At 57.9% G+C, this 16,294-nt stretch overlaps 1 protein-coding gene across 4 annotated transcripts in view; it reads left to right on the forward strand.

Moving 5' to 3' along the window:
- Positions 1-15,699, forward strand: part of TRAF2 (TNF receptor associated factor 2) — a 29,273-nt gene extending 13,574 nt beyond the window's left edge. For all 4 annotated transcript variants that reach the window (XM_037797443.1, XM_037797444.1, XM_037797442.1 and 1 more), the window contains exons 6-11: positions 600-674; positions 9,572-9,646; positions 10,993-11,319; positions 11,945-12,122; positions 13,528-13,676; positions 14,376-15,699. In XM_037797443.1, the coding sequence (XP_037653371.1) occupies positions 600-674; positions 9,572-9,646; positions 10,993-11,319; positions 11,945-12,122; positions 13,528-13,676; positions 14,376-14,594 (1,023 nt within the window). In that variant the 3' untranslated portion in view covers positions 14,595-15,699. The remainder of the gene's footprint in view (positions 1-599; positions 675-9,571; positions 9,647-10,992; positions 11,320-11,944; positions 12,123-13,527; positions 13,677-14,375) is intronic.
- The last annotated feature ends 595 nt before the right edge of the window (positions 15,700-16,294 follow it).

Genomic DNA, 16,294 nt, shown 5'->3' on the forward strand with positions numbered 1-16,294 from the left:
CAGTTTCCCTGCTGGCACCTCCTTTTCCTCATCATCTGTTTGCTGAGAGGCCCGGCCTCTGTCCTGCAGAACTTCCTGCTTTTCAGGTTCTGCAGTTTGCGTCCTCTGCTCCCCAGCATGTCTGTCTGTCTGCTCTGGGTCCTGCAGATTGTTGGTCCTGGGACTGGACCAGCAGGTCGTCTTGCCCCAGAGCCGTCTGCAGGGCTGGGCTCCTGCACCACCTCACGGCTGTCTGGGGACATTAGGGCTGACCAGCGGCTCATGACCTCGTGGCTGAGCCAGCCCTGCGCCTCCAACGCCGTGGCGCCTTCAGACGGTCTGCTTTGCCCTGGAGGCTCAGGACAAAGAAGGAACGTTCTCCATCTTCTCAGAAGCCCCCGTGGGCGGGCTCCCGTTTTGAACCCGGTTTTGAGCCTTGTCTGTTGCAGAGGGCCGGGGTCCCCACACAGACCACCCGAGGGAGCTGCGGACGGACAGGGCCCCGCGGAGCAGCGGGTGTGGGCTGAGCGGTCCTGGCCGCGGCCTATGCTGTGTGCCTGGGCCCCCCGTGCCACCCACCCCGCCCGGGCGCTCACAGCTCACGTCCCTGCTTCTCTCAGGCGCACTCTGAGGTCTGCCCGAAGGTGCCCTTGACCTGCGAAGGCTGCGGCAAGAAGAAGATCCTGCGGGAGAAGGTGAGTCGTCTCCGGGCGCTCGGGCCAGACGTGAGTGTTGGTTCTGAGCTGGTGCTGGGGGTGCTGCAGTGGGGGCCCGGTGGGCAGGTGTGCCGGTCACCAGGGACAGGTGCAGCGTGCCCGAGCCACGGCCGTCTCCTGAGCGTGCTGGCGGCAAAGCCACCGAGATTTGGGACACTATTTTTTTTTAATCTCCTAACGTGCATTTGTTACATTGGGGCAAGTCGTTATTTTGAAATTCACGTTGAGGTCGCTCTTATGTCTTGGTGACTTTGGGCCGAGGTCTTGGTGTTGGTGGTGCGTGGGTGTCTGGGCAGCCAGCGGTTTGGGTCTGGAGGGGGAGTGCCCTGCGGTCGTCACACACCCCACAGGAGCAGAGGAAACAACCTCCTCAGTCCCGTGACAGACACCACACCCCAGTTAAGGAAGCAGTCGCAAGTTCAGTGCAAACAAAACTGTGGACCCTCAGCCTTCCTGGGCTTGGAGTGAGGGATCCAGAGACACTTCAGCTCCGGGAACTGTGGCCGTGAACCGCCACGTGGTGCTGCAGCCGGGGCTGGCGGCTCCCTCCTGGTGGGACCCCCAGGCTGCCTGCTGAGGACGGGGCCTGTTTGCCTCCGAGAACCCAGGTCATGTCTGACTCTTGGGAGGTGGGGAAAGGACTGGAGGAAGCTCTCCATCCACAACCTGCTCCCTTGTCCTGGAGAAGCTTCTGCACTGGGCTTGGCTGAGCGCTTTGTGGTGCCCTGAGCCGTGCTGGAGGCTGGAGGCTGGAGGCCAGCTCTCGAGCCCTGGGGCCTGTGGGTGCACACACTGATCGGCTCCGTCCTTGTGCGCATGTAACAGGCCCCAGTACGAGCAGCCGTCTTCCTCTGATGGTGAGTTCACTGCACAAAACCCAGGATGGCTTTCAAGATCCTTTTGTCCTTAGAAGTGTGTTTGTACAAGGGCGGGGCAAATTCTGTGTTGAGAATTTGGCATGTCGTTTAAATCCTAGATGGTTATGTTGCTAACTTGAGGTACGGTTAGTTCATTTGTTTCAGTTTATTTAGAAAGTTTAGGGATTGCTGGGGACATCTCATTGACTTTGTATATGCGTGTGTGTGTGGCCCACGTACGGAAAGGAAATCGTGTCCTGTTGAAGGTTATCTAAGGGTCTCGAGGATGATCAGTAGCCATGTGACGTTTCATTGACTTTTGTTCTTGATGTCAGATGTCTCCATGATTCCAGAATTGACGCTCTGGGTGAGGGCCATTTGGGGAAGTCTTACTTCTGTTACTGTCCCTTCCTCTTGGCCCCCCTCTCCCGTCTGGATGAATTCCTGGAGGCCCTGTCTCCAGGGGGCAGACCTAGGCCTGCCGGGAAGGTACCTGCTCTGCCTTCACCCAGCACCGCTCCCTCGCTGCAGGCATCATGTGCGGGGGGCTGCTCTTATGAGCCCCTCACCGTGGCTGCCCTGGCCAGGAGCAGCTGGGCACAGCCAGGCAGCTGAGGGACCAGACGGGCGGACGGCACCCCCTCCTCCCCCCTTTTCTCCCCCCTCCTCCTTCCTCTTCTCCCCCTCCTCCCTCCTCTTCTCCCCCTCCTCCCCCCTCTTCTCACCCCTCCCCCTCCGCAGCCTCTCAGCGATGGTGTCACAGCCACAGACCAAGGTCGTTGGATGCTCTGGGGTCATCCTCAGTCCTTGCAGGAAAGCCTCCCGAGAGGCCAGCCTGCTTGCCATCTCCGTTGGTGCTGCCAGGCGGCAGGGGGCACAGGGACACGCTCTCCAGCAGTGTCTGCCCCCACACGTCTCCCACTGGGGGCTCAGCTCACCCCGTTTTTCTGGCCTCATTGCTGTCCCCCTTCCTGTGTTGGAATTCCCAGTGTGGGCAGAACCAGAGAAGCCCACAGCAAGCTCCCAGGGCCCGTTCCTGGTCCTCAGACATTAGAGATGCGGGAACACCCACCGCTTCCAACTCATGCCCACCCCCCAGGTGACTTAGCGTTTGGCATTTGGTCTGGAGATATTGCAGCCACAGCAGAACTGAGGAGCCCTTTTTCTTTTTCCTCTTGTTATGAGAAAATACATGAATTCAGACTATTTCCGTTTCACGTTGTGGTTTGTAGGGTCCTTAACCTCGTTTCTGTACTTTCTGCAGGAAGCTTTAGTTCCTAGTGCCTTGACCTGCCTGCGGCCGTCCTGCCGAGGCCCTTGCTGAGGGTGGTGTGTCCTTCCGGGTCCTTGCTCTGGGGGTCTGTGCAGTCAGATCGGTGGGTTTCAGAGTCCCTGGAGCCAGGAGGCCGGCAGCTGCCAGGTCTGCACGGGGCCAGGGCTCACGTGTTCATTTTGCTTTTGAGTTTTAAAGATTGCTTTTTAAAAAAACTTGTTTCATGGTTTTATAAAATGGTTCCAGTGGTTCCAGAGTGACTCAGTGGAAAGGCGCCTTTAGAGGAGCTGAGGTGAACTGCCCTCGCCTTGTTGGGGGGCGCGGAGGGCCATGCGTGGTGCCTGGCAGGTGGGCTCCCCAGGCCTGCAGCGCTGCGCGGGCAGCTGGAGTTCCCTGCTCGGGGCGGCCTCGTGGCGGTTCTCTCCCGGGAAGTGTCTGCTCGCGGCCCGTGGCCGTCTCTGGGGTCGCTGGTCTCCTCTCTCCCTGGAACTCTCCTCATGCGGGGCAGGAACCCGAACCTGTGGTGCGAGGTGCGGATGTGTCCCTGGCTGAGCTGCTTTCTCGGGATTTCTGACTGCGGTGTGTTGGGGAGGCCCGTGCTGAGACTGGTTCCCCCTCGGGTGCCCAGGAGGCCGTGTGCTGCCCCGGGCGCGTGTGGCCGCACGCCCACCTCCGAGACCTGCTGGTCTGTGCGCATCGCATGGTGGCCCTGTCTTCACGCACCTGTGCCCTCCTGGGCTGCCCTGGGGTGGCCTGGCTCGGGTGCGCACTGGTCTCTCTCCAGGCCCGGCACCCCCTGAGGTTCCCAGCAGCTTTGTTTTTTCAATGTAGTTTTATTGACATGTGTTCACATCCATATAGTCATCTGTAGTGTACAACTTTTCACAGTTTCATTGTATAGTTGTGCATTCAACACCACAATCAATTTTCATTTTCATCACTCCAAAAAATAAAAATGAAAATAAGAATAAAAGTAAAAGAGAACACTCAAAGCTTCCCATACCCCTCCTCCCCCCTCGTTTACTTTTTAAAAAAAAATTTAATTGAAATGTATTCACATACCATAAAATCATCTAAAGTGTACAACCATTGTTTACACTATCATCATATAGTTGTGCATTCATCACCATGATCGATTTTTGAACCTTTTCATTACTCCAAAAAATAAAAATAAGAATAAAAATAGAACATCCAAAACATCCCATACCCCCCTCCTCCATATTATTCATGTACCTTTTGTCCCCATTTTTTGTACTCATCTGTCCATACACTGGGTAAAGGAGCATGAGCCATAAGGTTTTTGCAATCACACAGTCACAACAAATAAGCTATATAGTTATACAATCATCTTCAAGAATTAAGGATTCTGCATTGCAGTTCAACAGCTTCAGATATTCTCTTCTTACTATTCTAATAAACTAAAAACTAAAAAGAGTTATCCATATAATGTGTAAGAGTCACCTCCAGAGTGATCTCTTGACTCCATTTGAAATCTCTCAGCCATTGAAACTTTTTGTTTCAATTTTCTTTCCCCTTTTGGTTCAGAAGGCTTTATCAATCACATGATGCCAGGTCGAGGCTCATCCCCGGGAGTCATGTCCCACGTTGCCAGGGAGATTTACATCCCTGGGAGTCATGTCCCGCATAGGGGGAGGGCGGTGAGTTGACCTGCTGAGTTGCTTAGCTGGAGAGAGGGGCCACGTCTGAGCAACAAAGAGGTTCTCTGGATGTGACTCTTAGGCACAATTGTAAGTAGGCTCAGCCTCTCTTTTGCAGTGACAAGCGTCATAAGGGCAAGCCCTGAGATCAAGGGCTCAGCCTACTAAGCTGGTGGTCCCCATTGCTTGTGAGAATATCAGGAATTCCCTAGCTGGGGAAATTTAATATTTCCACATTTTCCCCCGGTCCCTCAAGGGGGCTTTGCAAATACTTTTTATTCTCTGCCCAAATTACCCTGAGATGTATCGGTGCTTCATGCTAACCTGTACAAACAGCACGGTCTCGCTCCCTCGTCAAGGTTCTGTGTAATTATGGCATTGAGGAAACTGACCATACAAGTTAACAGAAAATATAGATTTTGCACCAAATAAACATTTCTTCCTTTGGTCCCTCACAGAAGCCAAAGTTTTAAAACACTGTTAATATCATCCTGTACCCTTTAGTCGGATCTACCCGAATCTCAACCAAGTCCATCTCGTTTATATCTCCAGTCAAAGTCTGATCTCCTTTTCAGCCTTTAGCAGTTGCTGCACGGGGCAGTGCCGACACTCACAGCTGCCAGACTCTGGCTCTGAGTCCCAGGCCCCACACAGACACCCAGAGCTCCAGGGACTAACCACGTCACACAGAAACAGCTCAGCATCTCAGAATTTAGAAACAACCGTTACAACTCAGGAATAGATATGACTGCTGTAAGAGCTCACAACCTAGGAACCTTTACATAAGCCTTCCCCTTGTAACCCATGCTCCCAGATTCAGTTCTGAGTTTGCACATTGTTATTAGCCCATATTAGTGAGGGATTGTAATGTTTGTCTTTTCATTTCTGGCTTATTTCACCCATCCTACTGTCCTCACAGTCCATTCACCTGGTTGCATACCTCACGACTTCATTTCTTCTTGCTGCTCTCTCATGCAGAAACATTCTTATATTCATACATTTAATCACGCTCGTTGACCACTCTAGGGTTCACTAAGTTATACAGTCGCAGTCTTTATCTTCTGTCTTTCCTTCTGGTGTCCCACATGCCCCTAACCTTCCTCTTTCAGCTGTATTCAGTCATCTTTGTTCAGTGCACTTCCAATATTGTGCTCCCATCACACTGTATTGTGCTCTCCATTTCTAGGTCTACACAATCAATCCTCTATAACATTCTGTACTCCTTCGGCATCGAATGTCCAATCTCTACCCTCTTTCTGTCTCCTGATACCTTCATTTCTACACCCTTCTCCCATCCTCTCTCTCCTGCCTCTTCCTGTCTGTCTGTAGCAGTCCCTTTAGTGCTTCCTGCACAGGGGACTGCCTGTTCACAAACTCTTTCAGACAGTTTGTCTGTAAATATTTTAAAATCACTCTCATTTTTGAAGGACAGTTTTGCCAGATGTAGGATTCTTGGTTGGCAGTTTTTCTGTTTCATTGTCTTGCATATGTCATGCCACTGCCTTCTCGCCTCCAGGGTTTCTGCTGAGAGATCCGCACTTAGTCTTATCGAGCATCTCTTGTAGGTGATGGTTTGCTTTTCTCTTGCTGCTTTCAGGATTCTCTCTTTGTCTTTGACATTTGAAAATCTGCTTAGTAAGTGTCTTGGAGTAGTTCTATTTGGATCAGTTCTGTTTGGGGTACACGGTGCCTCTTGTACTTATAACTTTATGTCTTTCATAAGAGTTGGGAAAATTTCATTGATTATTTCCTCTGTTATTCCTTCTACCGCTTTTCTTCTTTTCTCCTTCTGGGACACCCATGATACGTACATTCCTGCATTTCGTGTTGTCATTCAATTCCTGGAGACGTTGGTCATATTTTTCCATTCTTTTCTCTGTTTGTTCTTTTGTGTGTAGGCTTTCAGGTGTCTTGTTCTGCAGTTCTTGAGTGTTTTCTTCTGCCTCTTGAGCTCTGCTGTTGTACGTCTCCGTTGTGTTTTTCATCTCTTCGAGTGTGCCTTTCTTTCCCATAAGTTCTGCCATTTGTTTTTTCAAACTTACAGATTCTTCCTTATGATCACCCAGTGACTTCTTTATATCCTTCATCTCTTTTGTCACATTGTCTCTCACTTCATTGATTTGATTTAAAAGATTTGCTTGAACATCTATAATTAGTTGTTTCAGCTCCTGAATCTCAGTTGAAATGTTAGTTTCCTCCTTTGACTGGGCCATAATATCTTCCTTTTTGCTAATGAGGCTCATGATGTTTTGCTGTCTTGGCATGTGGTTTTCTTGATTGCTTCATTCTGGAGGTTGTTTTATCTCTTTTGCCTAAGGTTTTCTTGTTGGTTGACTTTGATCTCTGTCTTTTCTTTGTTTCTCTCCCTGGCAGTTGTCAGATTGGCTCTGCCCCTGTCTTCTCCCCAAAATCAGACACCTACCGTTGCCTGCCACAGGGAAGGGAGGTAGGCACTGGGCACCCCAGTAAGTTCACTGTGTGTGGTAGTACAAATCCAGGGGTTTCCAGTGTGCTGTTTTCCACTGGCTAGTAAGATTTGGATTGTTTTGGGGCCCTGCTTCAACAGTTGGGTCTTCCCTGTTTCTCAGCGGAAACAGGCCCATGTTTCTGTACAGGGCATGTAGACCAGCTCATGTGTTCCTAAGAAAGGGTCTGGAGCATCTTTTAAAAAGTATTTTCTTCCCTTGCACTTTCTGGACTGTCCCGCATAGACGGTGCTGTTTGGTAACTTAATCGTCCTCGGAGGCAATACACAGGTGAGCTGAAACTGCGGGATTCCCATGCCTCGCTTTTCCAGCCAAAATCTGGCTTGCTGTGGGGCTCCACCTGTAGCCGAGGACTCCCTCAGCCGGCCCAGTGCTCCGACTGTCCCGAAGGCACCGAAACAGCTGCCGGCTGCTGCTGCCCTCGGGTGGGGGAGAGGCTTTCAGGCCTAGGGCTGGAAACAGTCTCCATCCACGTTGTCTCAGCCTCTTTGTTCCTCACTGACCTGGGCCTTGAAATGTCCTGTGAGATTTTTAAATCTGTGTGCCTGGCGGGAGGGCTCCCGTCTGCCGTTTCTGTGCCTTCCCCACACTGAGACCAAGTGAGGGGAAGGGGAAAGGACTGGCTGATCTGGGGTGGAAGATTCCTACCTGATATTTCTTCTTTTTCTTCAATTTGGCATTTTCAGGGTCTTTCTCCAATCTACATCCTCCTCCAGAGTTTCAAACAATTCAGAATTGTCCTTTTTTCCATTGAATCTCTGGAGAGTTTTCAGTAGCTGTTTACGTCGCCATGTTGATGACGTCACCCCCATCAGCTTTTGACCCCAGGAGGCCGACCCCTCAGTCGGGCCTCGGTCTAGAATTTGCCTTCTGGCCCCCGAGCCCCAGTGTCCCCTAGGCCGGCGAGGACCGGCGAGGACAGCTGTCTGTGCTGAGTTCCATGAGCATGAGGCCCAGGTGCACCTCACGTGCCATTTTGCAGGGCCGTCCCAGTCGCAGCCGCTGTGGTTATCAACAAAGCGTGGGGGCCCGTGTGTGCGTGCCTGCCTGCGAGTGTGTGTGCACGTGCATGTGATTGCAGGTGGGTGAGTGAGTGTGAGTGCCTGCGAGTGTGCACACGTGTGTACCTGCAAGTGACTGCACACGTGACTGAGTGCCTGCAAGTGTGCACATGCCTGCAACTGTGTGTGCACATACACGAGTGCCTACGAGTGAGTGTGCCTGTGAGTGCCTTGAGTGTGCACACGTGTGTGCCTGCAACTGCGTGTGCATACACGAGTGCCTACAAGTGCCTCTGAGTGTGCGCACGTGTGTGCCTGCAACTGCGTGTGCACATACACGAGTGCCTGAGTGTGCCTGTGAGTGTGTGCGGCCGCGTCTGTTGCATCGGGGGGCGGCCGGTTGCTGAACCCTCGGCTCTCGGCGTTGCTTGGAGTGTACCGGCGGCGGGGGCTCTTTCCTGGAGGCGAAGGCGAGGCGGGGGACTTGGCCAGGTCCCCGGCGGTGGCGTGCAAGGTGTGGAGGGCGGCGAGAGGGAGACAGGCGGGACACGTTTCTTTGAGGGTGAAGAAGCCGAGAGCGTTTATTAGGGGAGGGTACACGTTTATATAGGGCGGTTTAGAGGGCGGGTTAGCTGTAGGGGTTAAAGGCTTGGATTGGTTCTGAGAGGGCGCGGAGGTCGTTTGAAAAGGGGCGGGAGTTGCTCTGGTAACGGGGAGTGGGCGGGCAAGATAAGGGGGGGGGGCGGTTTTCTCCGGCAAGCTTCCTTTAACGGTTGTATTTTGGGTGAGGAAATGGGGCCTGCATCTGGCTCCACTTTCTCAGGCCCGGGGGGCTGTGGAGGGCGCTACCGCCCGTGCCCACCACCCTCCCCAGGGGCGGATCCGGTCCCCTGGCCCAGGCCCGCCAAGTTGAAGCACGTAATCAGTATCCCGCAAGTGTGCACACGTGTGTGTACCTGCGAGTGCACACGACTGAGTGCCTGCAAGTGTGCACGTGCCTGCAACTGCATGTGCACATACATGAGTGCCTGCAAGTGAGTGTGCCTGTGAGTGCCTGCGAGTGTGCACACGTGTGTGCCTGCGGTGACTGCACACATGACTGAGTGCCTGCAAGTGTGCACGTGCCTGCAAGTGTGCACGTGCCTGCAACTGCTTGTGCATACACGAGTGCCTGCAAGTGAGTGTGCCTGTGAGTGTGCAAACGTGTGTGCCTTTAACTGCATATGCACACACGAGTGCCTACGAGTGAGTGTGCCTGTGAGTGCCTTGAGTGTGCACACATGTGTGCCTGCAACTGCGTGTGCACATACACGAGTCCCTGCAAGTAAGTGTGCCTTGAGTGCCTGTGAGTGTGCACACGTGTGCCTGTGGTGACTGCACGAGTGCTTGTGAGGGAGTGTGCACATGTGCATGAGTGCATGTGTATGCGCACACGTCTGGGTGTGTGTGTGTGCACACGTGCACACAGCTCTGAGAGTCAAGGGGCAGGTGGCGTTGGCCTAAACAGCCTGGAAGTTTTGACCCGGCCTAGCATGGAAGCGACAGAACAGGCTAGTGTGGAGAAGGGACAGCACTTGCGAAGTCACCCCGTCCGTCTTCAGTTTCAGGACCACGTGAAGACCTGCGGCAAATGCAGAGTCCCTTGCAAGTTCCGTGCCGTTGGCTGTGCCGAGATGGTGAGTGCACGTCTGCAGGAGGGGGACGCCGGGGCTGCTCCTTGAGGCACCCCCATTTGAAGAGCTGATGCCTTTAAAATGGTCATGTCTGTGTCCCCCTCCCCACACTGCCCGCAGGTGCCTCCTAGTCTCCTAGGCAGAGCCCCCCACTTCCCTCCGCTGGGTTTCAGGGTGTTCGGCTCACCATGAATTTGTAAAGACCCCCAACCCAGCCAGCGCCCACAAGCGGCATCCACCATTGCCTCCTGGGTAGTCTCGGACTCCAGGGCTGGCCCCTCCAGATCCCACTCAGCCCGCCAGCCCCTGCGTCTCCCCAGCCAAGGGCCCGGGTTCACCCCGTTGCTGGGCCCCAAAGCCTGCAGTTCATTCTGGACCCTCCCCTCATTTTGCACACCGCATCAGCCCGGCAGCAAGGCCTTCCCGACTTCAGATGGACCCACCCCTGGGGCCGGGCCGCTCTTACCCTTCTCCGACCCTGGCCGCAGTTGCCGAGGGGCTTCCCTCCGTCAGCCCCCACCGGGCAGCTGGGCTGTGACACTTCCGGGCCTGACACCCGCCCAGAGGCGCCTGCCGGGCCAGAAGCCTCAGCCCTCGCCCCAGCAGCCCCTGCCATGGCCTTCTGCGATACCCCTGCTCACTCCGTGCTGCTCATGCTGCCCCCCTTGAGGGCGGTGTCCGGGTGCTGCCTGCACCTACCTCTCTCTGGGCTGTGTCCGAGGCCCCACTCGCTCTCCCACGCCTGCCCAGGGGCTCCTTGTGGGCAGGGCTCTGCCTCACATGGGGCTGGGCCCAGAGGTGGCCCCTGTGGATGCATGCACCGGACAGAGGGCGGGAGTGCTTTCCCATGGGGGCTGGTTGTGGGGCGCTCGGCGGCTCCCGCGCCCCATTTCTGGGGGTTCTCTGGCTCGGCTTTTGAACCCAGGGTTTTTCATCCTGCCTTTTGAGAACAGCGAACAGCATGGGGCTCTCTCTGTTCCCCTGTGAGCCTAGAGCCCCCTTCCTCAAGGAGGAATCAGCGTTTGGAGCCGTGTCTGCCTGAGACGCTGTGCACACCCTTGGGGCCGGGCCTCCAGCTCACACGTCTGGCTTCACGTGGTGCTTAGCATCTTTTATTTTGCGAGAATGTGTTTATATTCTTCATGTTTTATAGTGTAAGTTTGGAAGTTATTTGGTTTTAAGGACCAGACCGTACAGGAGAGCATGTCTAAAGAAACCCTGCTTCTGCCCGCGTCCCGCCTTCTTCCCTCCTGCCCACGGGTGACCGTTCTACGGTGTCGTCTTCCTGTTAAAAACGTGTGCACGTGTGTATATGTGGAAGTGTCATGTGTGCCCCCCTGCCCCTGTAGGTGGAGAGTGAGCAGCAGCAGGAGCACGAGGCCCAGCAGCTGCGGGAGCACCTGGGCCTGGTGCTCAGCTCCCTTCTGGAGGACGGGGGCCGCGGCCTGGGCCAGGGCGAGGCCGGGGACTGGGAGGCCCGTGGGCTGGCCTCGCCGGGGCCCTCTCGCACTGCCGAGCTCCTGGAGAAGTGTGAGAGCCTGGAGAGGAAGATCGCCACATTCGAGAACATCGTCTGTGTCCTGAACCGCGAGGTGGAGAGGGTGGCGGTGACGGCGGAGGCCTGTGGCCGGCAGCACCGGCTCGACCAGGAGAGGATCGAAGCCCTGAGCAGCAAGGTGCGTGGCCGGCCAGCGGGGCCCGGTGCATCTTTCCTCCTTGGCTCTGGTGGGTCGTGGGACCGTAGAGCTGCGTCTCAGGGTGGCCCCTTGGCTCTGTCCGGGTGCACCGGGAGGCCTTGCAGCCTAGAAACTCAGGTTTCAGATCCCGGTGTGGTTCGTATCCCACTTTCAGGCGTTGTCCCCCTGCCTTTTAAAGAAAAGCTTGTCTGTCCTTCCTTTGTTCCTTCTCATCCACTGGCACACCAGCTGCAGGAGTTGTTTTGGGTGGGGCCGTTTCCATCCAGCCTACAGGGGTTGTTCTCGGGAACGTGCCTGGCACCCTGGGGGCTCTCCTGCTGGGGCAGTGCACATTTTCTCGGCCTGGTGCCCTTCTGAGTGGTTTTGGAGCTTTAGGACCCCACACCTGGGCGAGGGACAGCTCTCATGGGGGGAGCCTAGAAACAGCCCCTGTGAGGCCCCAGCAGCACCCCAGAAACGCTGCCCTGCGGGAGAGGGGGCTGTGGTGGGGAGTCAAGGTGCTTGGTCTTCACGAGCTCGGGTCCCCATGCCCCGGATGGAGTCGGGTGGCTGCTGGGACCCCGCCTGCCGTGGGCGCGGGCTGCGAAGGGCTGGTTCTGCTCAGGTGCAGCAGCTGGAGCGGGGCCTCGGGCTCAAGGACCTGGCAATGGCCGACCTGGAGCAGAAGGTGCGCGAGATGGAGGCCTCCACCTACGATGGCATCTTCATCTGGAAGATCACGGACTTTGCCCGCAAGCGCCAGGATGCTGTGGCTGGCCGTGCCCCTGCCATCTTCTCCCCAGGTGCCGTGCTAGCACTGTTCCCGCCCTGGTGCCGTTGGGGGACGGGGGTGGCTGAGGGCAGGGCTGGGGAGGGTCAGCGTTTGACCCTGAGGCACATCGGCAGCCCCCCACCCCTGTGCGCCACCCCCCCACCCCCCGCCATCTTGACCCCGGAAGGGTTCAGTACCTGAGGCACGTGGCCTTTGCAGTGGACACCCAGCCCTTCTGACATAGCAGGTGCTGGGTGGGAGCTGCTCCGGGCAGGGGTGATGGGGAACGGCTGGAGGGAACAGGGCCCGGGGAGGCTGTTGGCTGTGGGGAGGGCAGGGCAGTCTTCCCGTCCGGGCCCCTTGCTCTCTGGGCGCTGGTGGAGGCCAGGCCTGATCCCACAGGCAGCTTCTGGCATCTGCTGCAAACCAGGAGCACCTATGGCGGATTCTAACTGTCCCCTCTTGTCACCCCAATTGCCAGCTCTTCTTAAGGGTGATCACAGTAGATTCTCTGGGGGCAAGGGTGGCGAGGGCTGGGGGTCACTCGTTCCACCTCGTTTCTCTGCGAGGAGTGCGCTCATCCCCCAGGACTGACTGGGCAGCAGGCAAGCAGCCCCCTTCCTCAGGCGGCCCTTCCCTCCGTCCAGCCCCAAGCTGACTGCTGTGGGGTGCTGTCCTCCCCTGCTCGGGCTGCGTGTGGGCTGGTTTCAGTGCTGGGCTGGGTCAGCCTGGCTTAACCTCTGCCCAACACCAGGCCCCTGCCTGGCGGCTGCACCTGCACGTGCCCTCCTGGGGGACCTTCCGGCACATGGGCCCCATCACTACCCCCACCGAGCCCCTGCAGTGTCCTCAGCTCTGCCCCAGAGAGGAGCAGTCGCTGCGGGCTCCTCCAGGCCAGGGAAGGGAGGCAGAGGGAGCGCAGGAGGGGTGGCTCTGGTCGGGACTTGGGCTCCCCGTGAACTCTGACGCACCTGGAAGGGAGTTGGCGTGAAGAGGCCGTTGGTGCCTGCCGTGCTGTAGATGTCTGCGGTGGAGCTGATGTTCGGGGAGGAGCCAGCCTCGGCCCTTAGTCTCTCGGTCCTTCGGCCGCTCTGGCCCGGCTGCTGTGTGGCCCGAAACCCTGTGGGCTTGGTCAGGGCTGGCGCTCAGGCAGGCATGCCGGACGAGCCGAGGACACGGGTCTCCGAGCCCCGAGCCCCGCTCCACAAAGCAGCCCCGGGCATGGGCGCGCTCGGGCCGGGTTTCCACGCACGTTGCTAGATCACGTTGCCTGTTTGGCTCCCTGCCCACGTGTCCTGTTGGGTGTGACAGGCGTGAGGCGTGAGGCGTGGGTGTGAGAGAAACCCACAACCTCTGCCTCCAAGGCAGGCTCGGGCCTGGGGATAGGGACCCCCAGGGCGGGCCCGGCCCTCATGTGTGCCTCTTGTTCTCCGCAGCCTTCTACACGAGCAGGTACGGCTACAAGATGTGTCTGCGCGTTTATCTGAACGGCGACGGCACTGGGCGGGGCACCCACCTGTCGCTCTTCTTCGTGGTGATGCGAGGCCCCAACGATGCCCTGCTGCGCTGGCCTTTCAACCAGAAGGTGGGCCCCAGCGCAGGGCTTCTGGGGGCCTGGGGCCTGCGGGGCAGCACCACCCTGGACCCCTGCTGCCGATGAGGGTGTCCTGCAGGCTGCACGTGTCCCCTGGGGCGGCAGTGGCGGTGGTGCTCCACCGTGGGTGCTCGCCTGCTCGTGCTTTCTAACGGCTGCCCCCTGCCTGCACCACCCCAGCCCGCTGAGGCCGGCAGGCAGACCCAGTGCCCTGGAGCGTGTGCTTGAAGGGAGGCTGGTGCCAGAGGGCCCTCCTGCTTTGTGTGCAGCAGAGTGTTTGAGTTATTTTGAAAACCAGAACCAGCTTTTGTTGAGGAACTGAGGGCCCAGGGACTAGACCAGATGGTGAGAGGCGCGTCCCTGCCTGGCCCAGCACGGCTGCCCCGTGGCCCCTCGCGGGCAGGAGGGGAGGCTGTCTGCGGACTGTCCTGTGGCCTGGAGCAGTGGGCTTGATTGTCTCGTGACCTGCTTCTTACAGGGGGTGGCAGTAGGCACCTCATGATGTTTTTGATGAGAAATTTCCCTTGTCAGGTGAACGTGGTGAGAAACAGAGACTCTGATGAGTTCAGGGGCCTCAGGCTTTGGCCTGTGGTTCCGGGTGTCGGGGGGTCCTAGGTCCCCCGTGTGGAGCTCAGCCGGCAGGCGAAGCCTTGGGTGGCCCTGACCATGCTGCCCCCGGGTTTCCCCCAGGTCACGCTGATGCTGCTGGACCAGAACAACCGGGAGCACGTCATCGATGCCTTCCGTCCCGATGTGGCCTCATCGTCCTTCCAGCGGCCTGTCAGCGACATGAACATTGCCAGCGGCTGCCCCCTGTTCTGCCCTGTCTCCAAAATGGAGGCAAAGAACTCCTACGTGCGTGATGATGCCATCTTCATCAAAGCCATTGTGGACTTGACAGGGCTCTAGGCTGCCCGGTGTGCGTCGGCTGCAGGGAGCTTGGGCGCAGGGCCCCCGGCCGAGAGGCCGGCGCTCCTCTGAGTGCAGGGCCCCAGGCGAGGGGCAGGTGCCTGGAGGGCCTGCAAGGCGGGCGGCCGCTGTCGAGAGCTGCTGGGCCAGGTCAGCTGGCAGTCGGTGGGGGCCTCCTGGTGGGGCGTTGGCAGGTGTTTTCTGTGGGGAGGGCACAGCTCTGCACTGGTGCTCCCTGCTTCCGGGCAAGGCCTTCGGGTCCGGGGAGCAGGAACCGCCCGGCCTTGTTGTCCGGCGCAGGAGCCCTGTGCAGCCCAGGGCCTGCCCTTGGCTCCTGGAGAGACAGGCCGTCCTCGCACCGAGCTGCTGGCTGTGGGGCGGGTGGGCAGCAGGGCAGGCCAAGTGGTGTGCTGTGCCCCTCAGGAGGGAGGGGACAGGGAGGGCGGCCGGCTGTGCCATCCGGCTGAGAAGGAATCATTAAACCTTGAGAACCCTTGTGAGTGGTGTCCATTGGCTCCAGTGGTTTGTGGCCTTGGCACAGGCACTCCCTGGAGGAGCCCCTGGCTCCCCCTCCCCAGGCCCTCAGCCGTCAGGGCCCAAAGTGTCCCAGGCCTGGCCCGTGTGGGGTGACCACTGCTCCCTGCAGGCGTCCGAGGGGCTGCAGGCAGCACGGTCCGGGAGAGCAGGGGGCTGCTTCTCCCGCAGGGGTCTGATAGGCAGCGCCCCTCCCTGGAACTTGGGCTCCTCCAGGCCACGGCTCCCTCTGCAGCTGCCACAGGCACCCTGACGGCAGAGGGGGACCCCATCAGCCTGCAGGAGGGGTGTGTGGGCGCACACTGGGCCTGCTGCACCTGGGACTTGGGCGTTGGCTCTGAGGGCCGAGTGGTTTCCACGCAGGAAGGGCTGGTGGTGGAACCGTGCCGGGAGACGGCTGCACCGGGAGCCCAGCACCGGTGGGGCATGCCGCCTTCCTTGGGCAGCACCAGGCCTGCACTGTGGGAGTCCTCACGACACAGAAGAACAGCGTGATGAGTGCACCCCAAATCCACGCATGTTCATGCTTTGTAGTATTTATATGTATTTTTAATTAAAAAGATAAAACATGGAGGAAAGTCGGAGTGCTCTCTCGTTCCCTTCCCCAGCCCTGTCGCTTCCTGCCCTCTAGGGCAGCTGCTGCCGGACTGTCCTGCCCTGCCTGATGCCCTGCCCGAGTGCTTTAAAATCTGCCTCTCCGTGGTCCGTGTCCACAAGCAAGAGCACGGCCTCGGAAAGACTGTTACGGAAATCCGGAGCCAAGTCACCTGCAGAGGCACCACTGGCCTCCTGAGACGGCTCTTTCCACCCAGCCGTCCCTCAGGCCCCCATGCGGACAGCCCGGCCCCCACTGTTCGGTGTCGCCTGGGAGACGTGTCCACAGCTCCTCGCTCGTGGCTGACACCTGCATCTTCCTTTGTGGTGCTTGCAGCAGTGTGGCAGGTCCCCAGGTTTGCCTCCGATGGACCCCGAAGGAGGATCGGTGGGTGGAGATACCCCTTGGCGGCTGGTGTCAGAGCCTCGGATCTCTGCCAGCGCCTCGCCCTGGACTTCAGGCCGCACCTGCCATCATCCCGCGTGCATTTCCCTGGCTGCTGATGGCCGGGCACCTTTGTCGGGCCTCAGCTCTTTCGGGATCCCTGTGGGAGCCGCCTGCTCTGCCGTTG

This window comes from Choloepus didactylus, chromosome 10 (genome assembly GCF_015220235.1).
Source record: "Choloepus didactylus isolate mChoDid1 chromosome 10, mChoDid1.pri, whole genome shotgun sequence".
Lineage (NCBI taxonomy): Eukaryota > Metazoa > Chordata > Mammalia > Pilosa > Megalonychidae > Choloepus > Choloepus didactylus.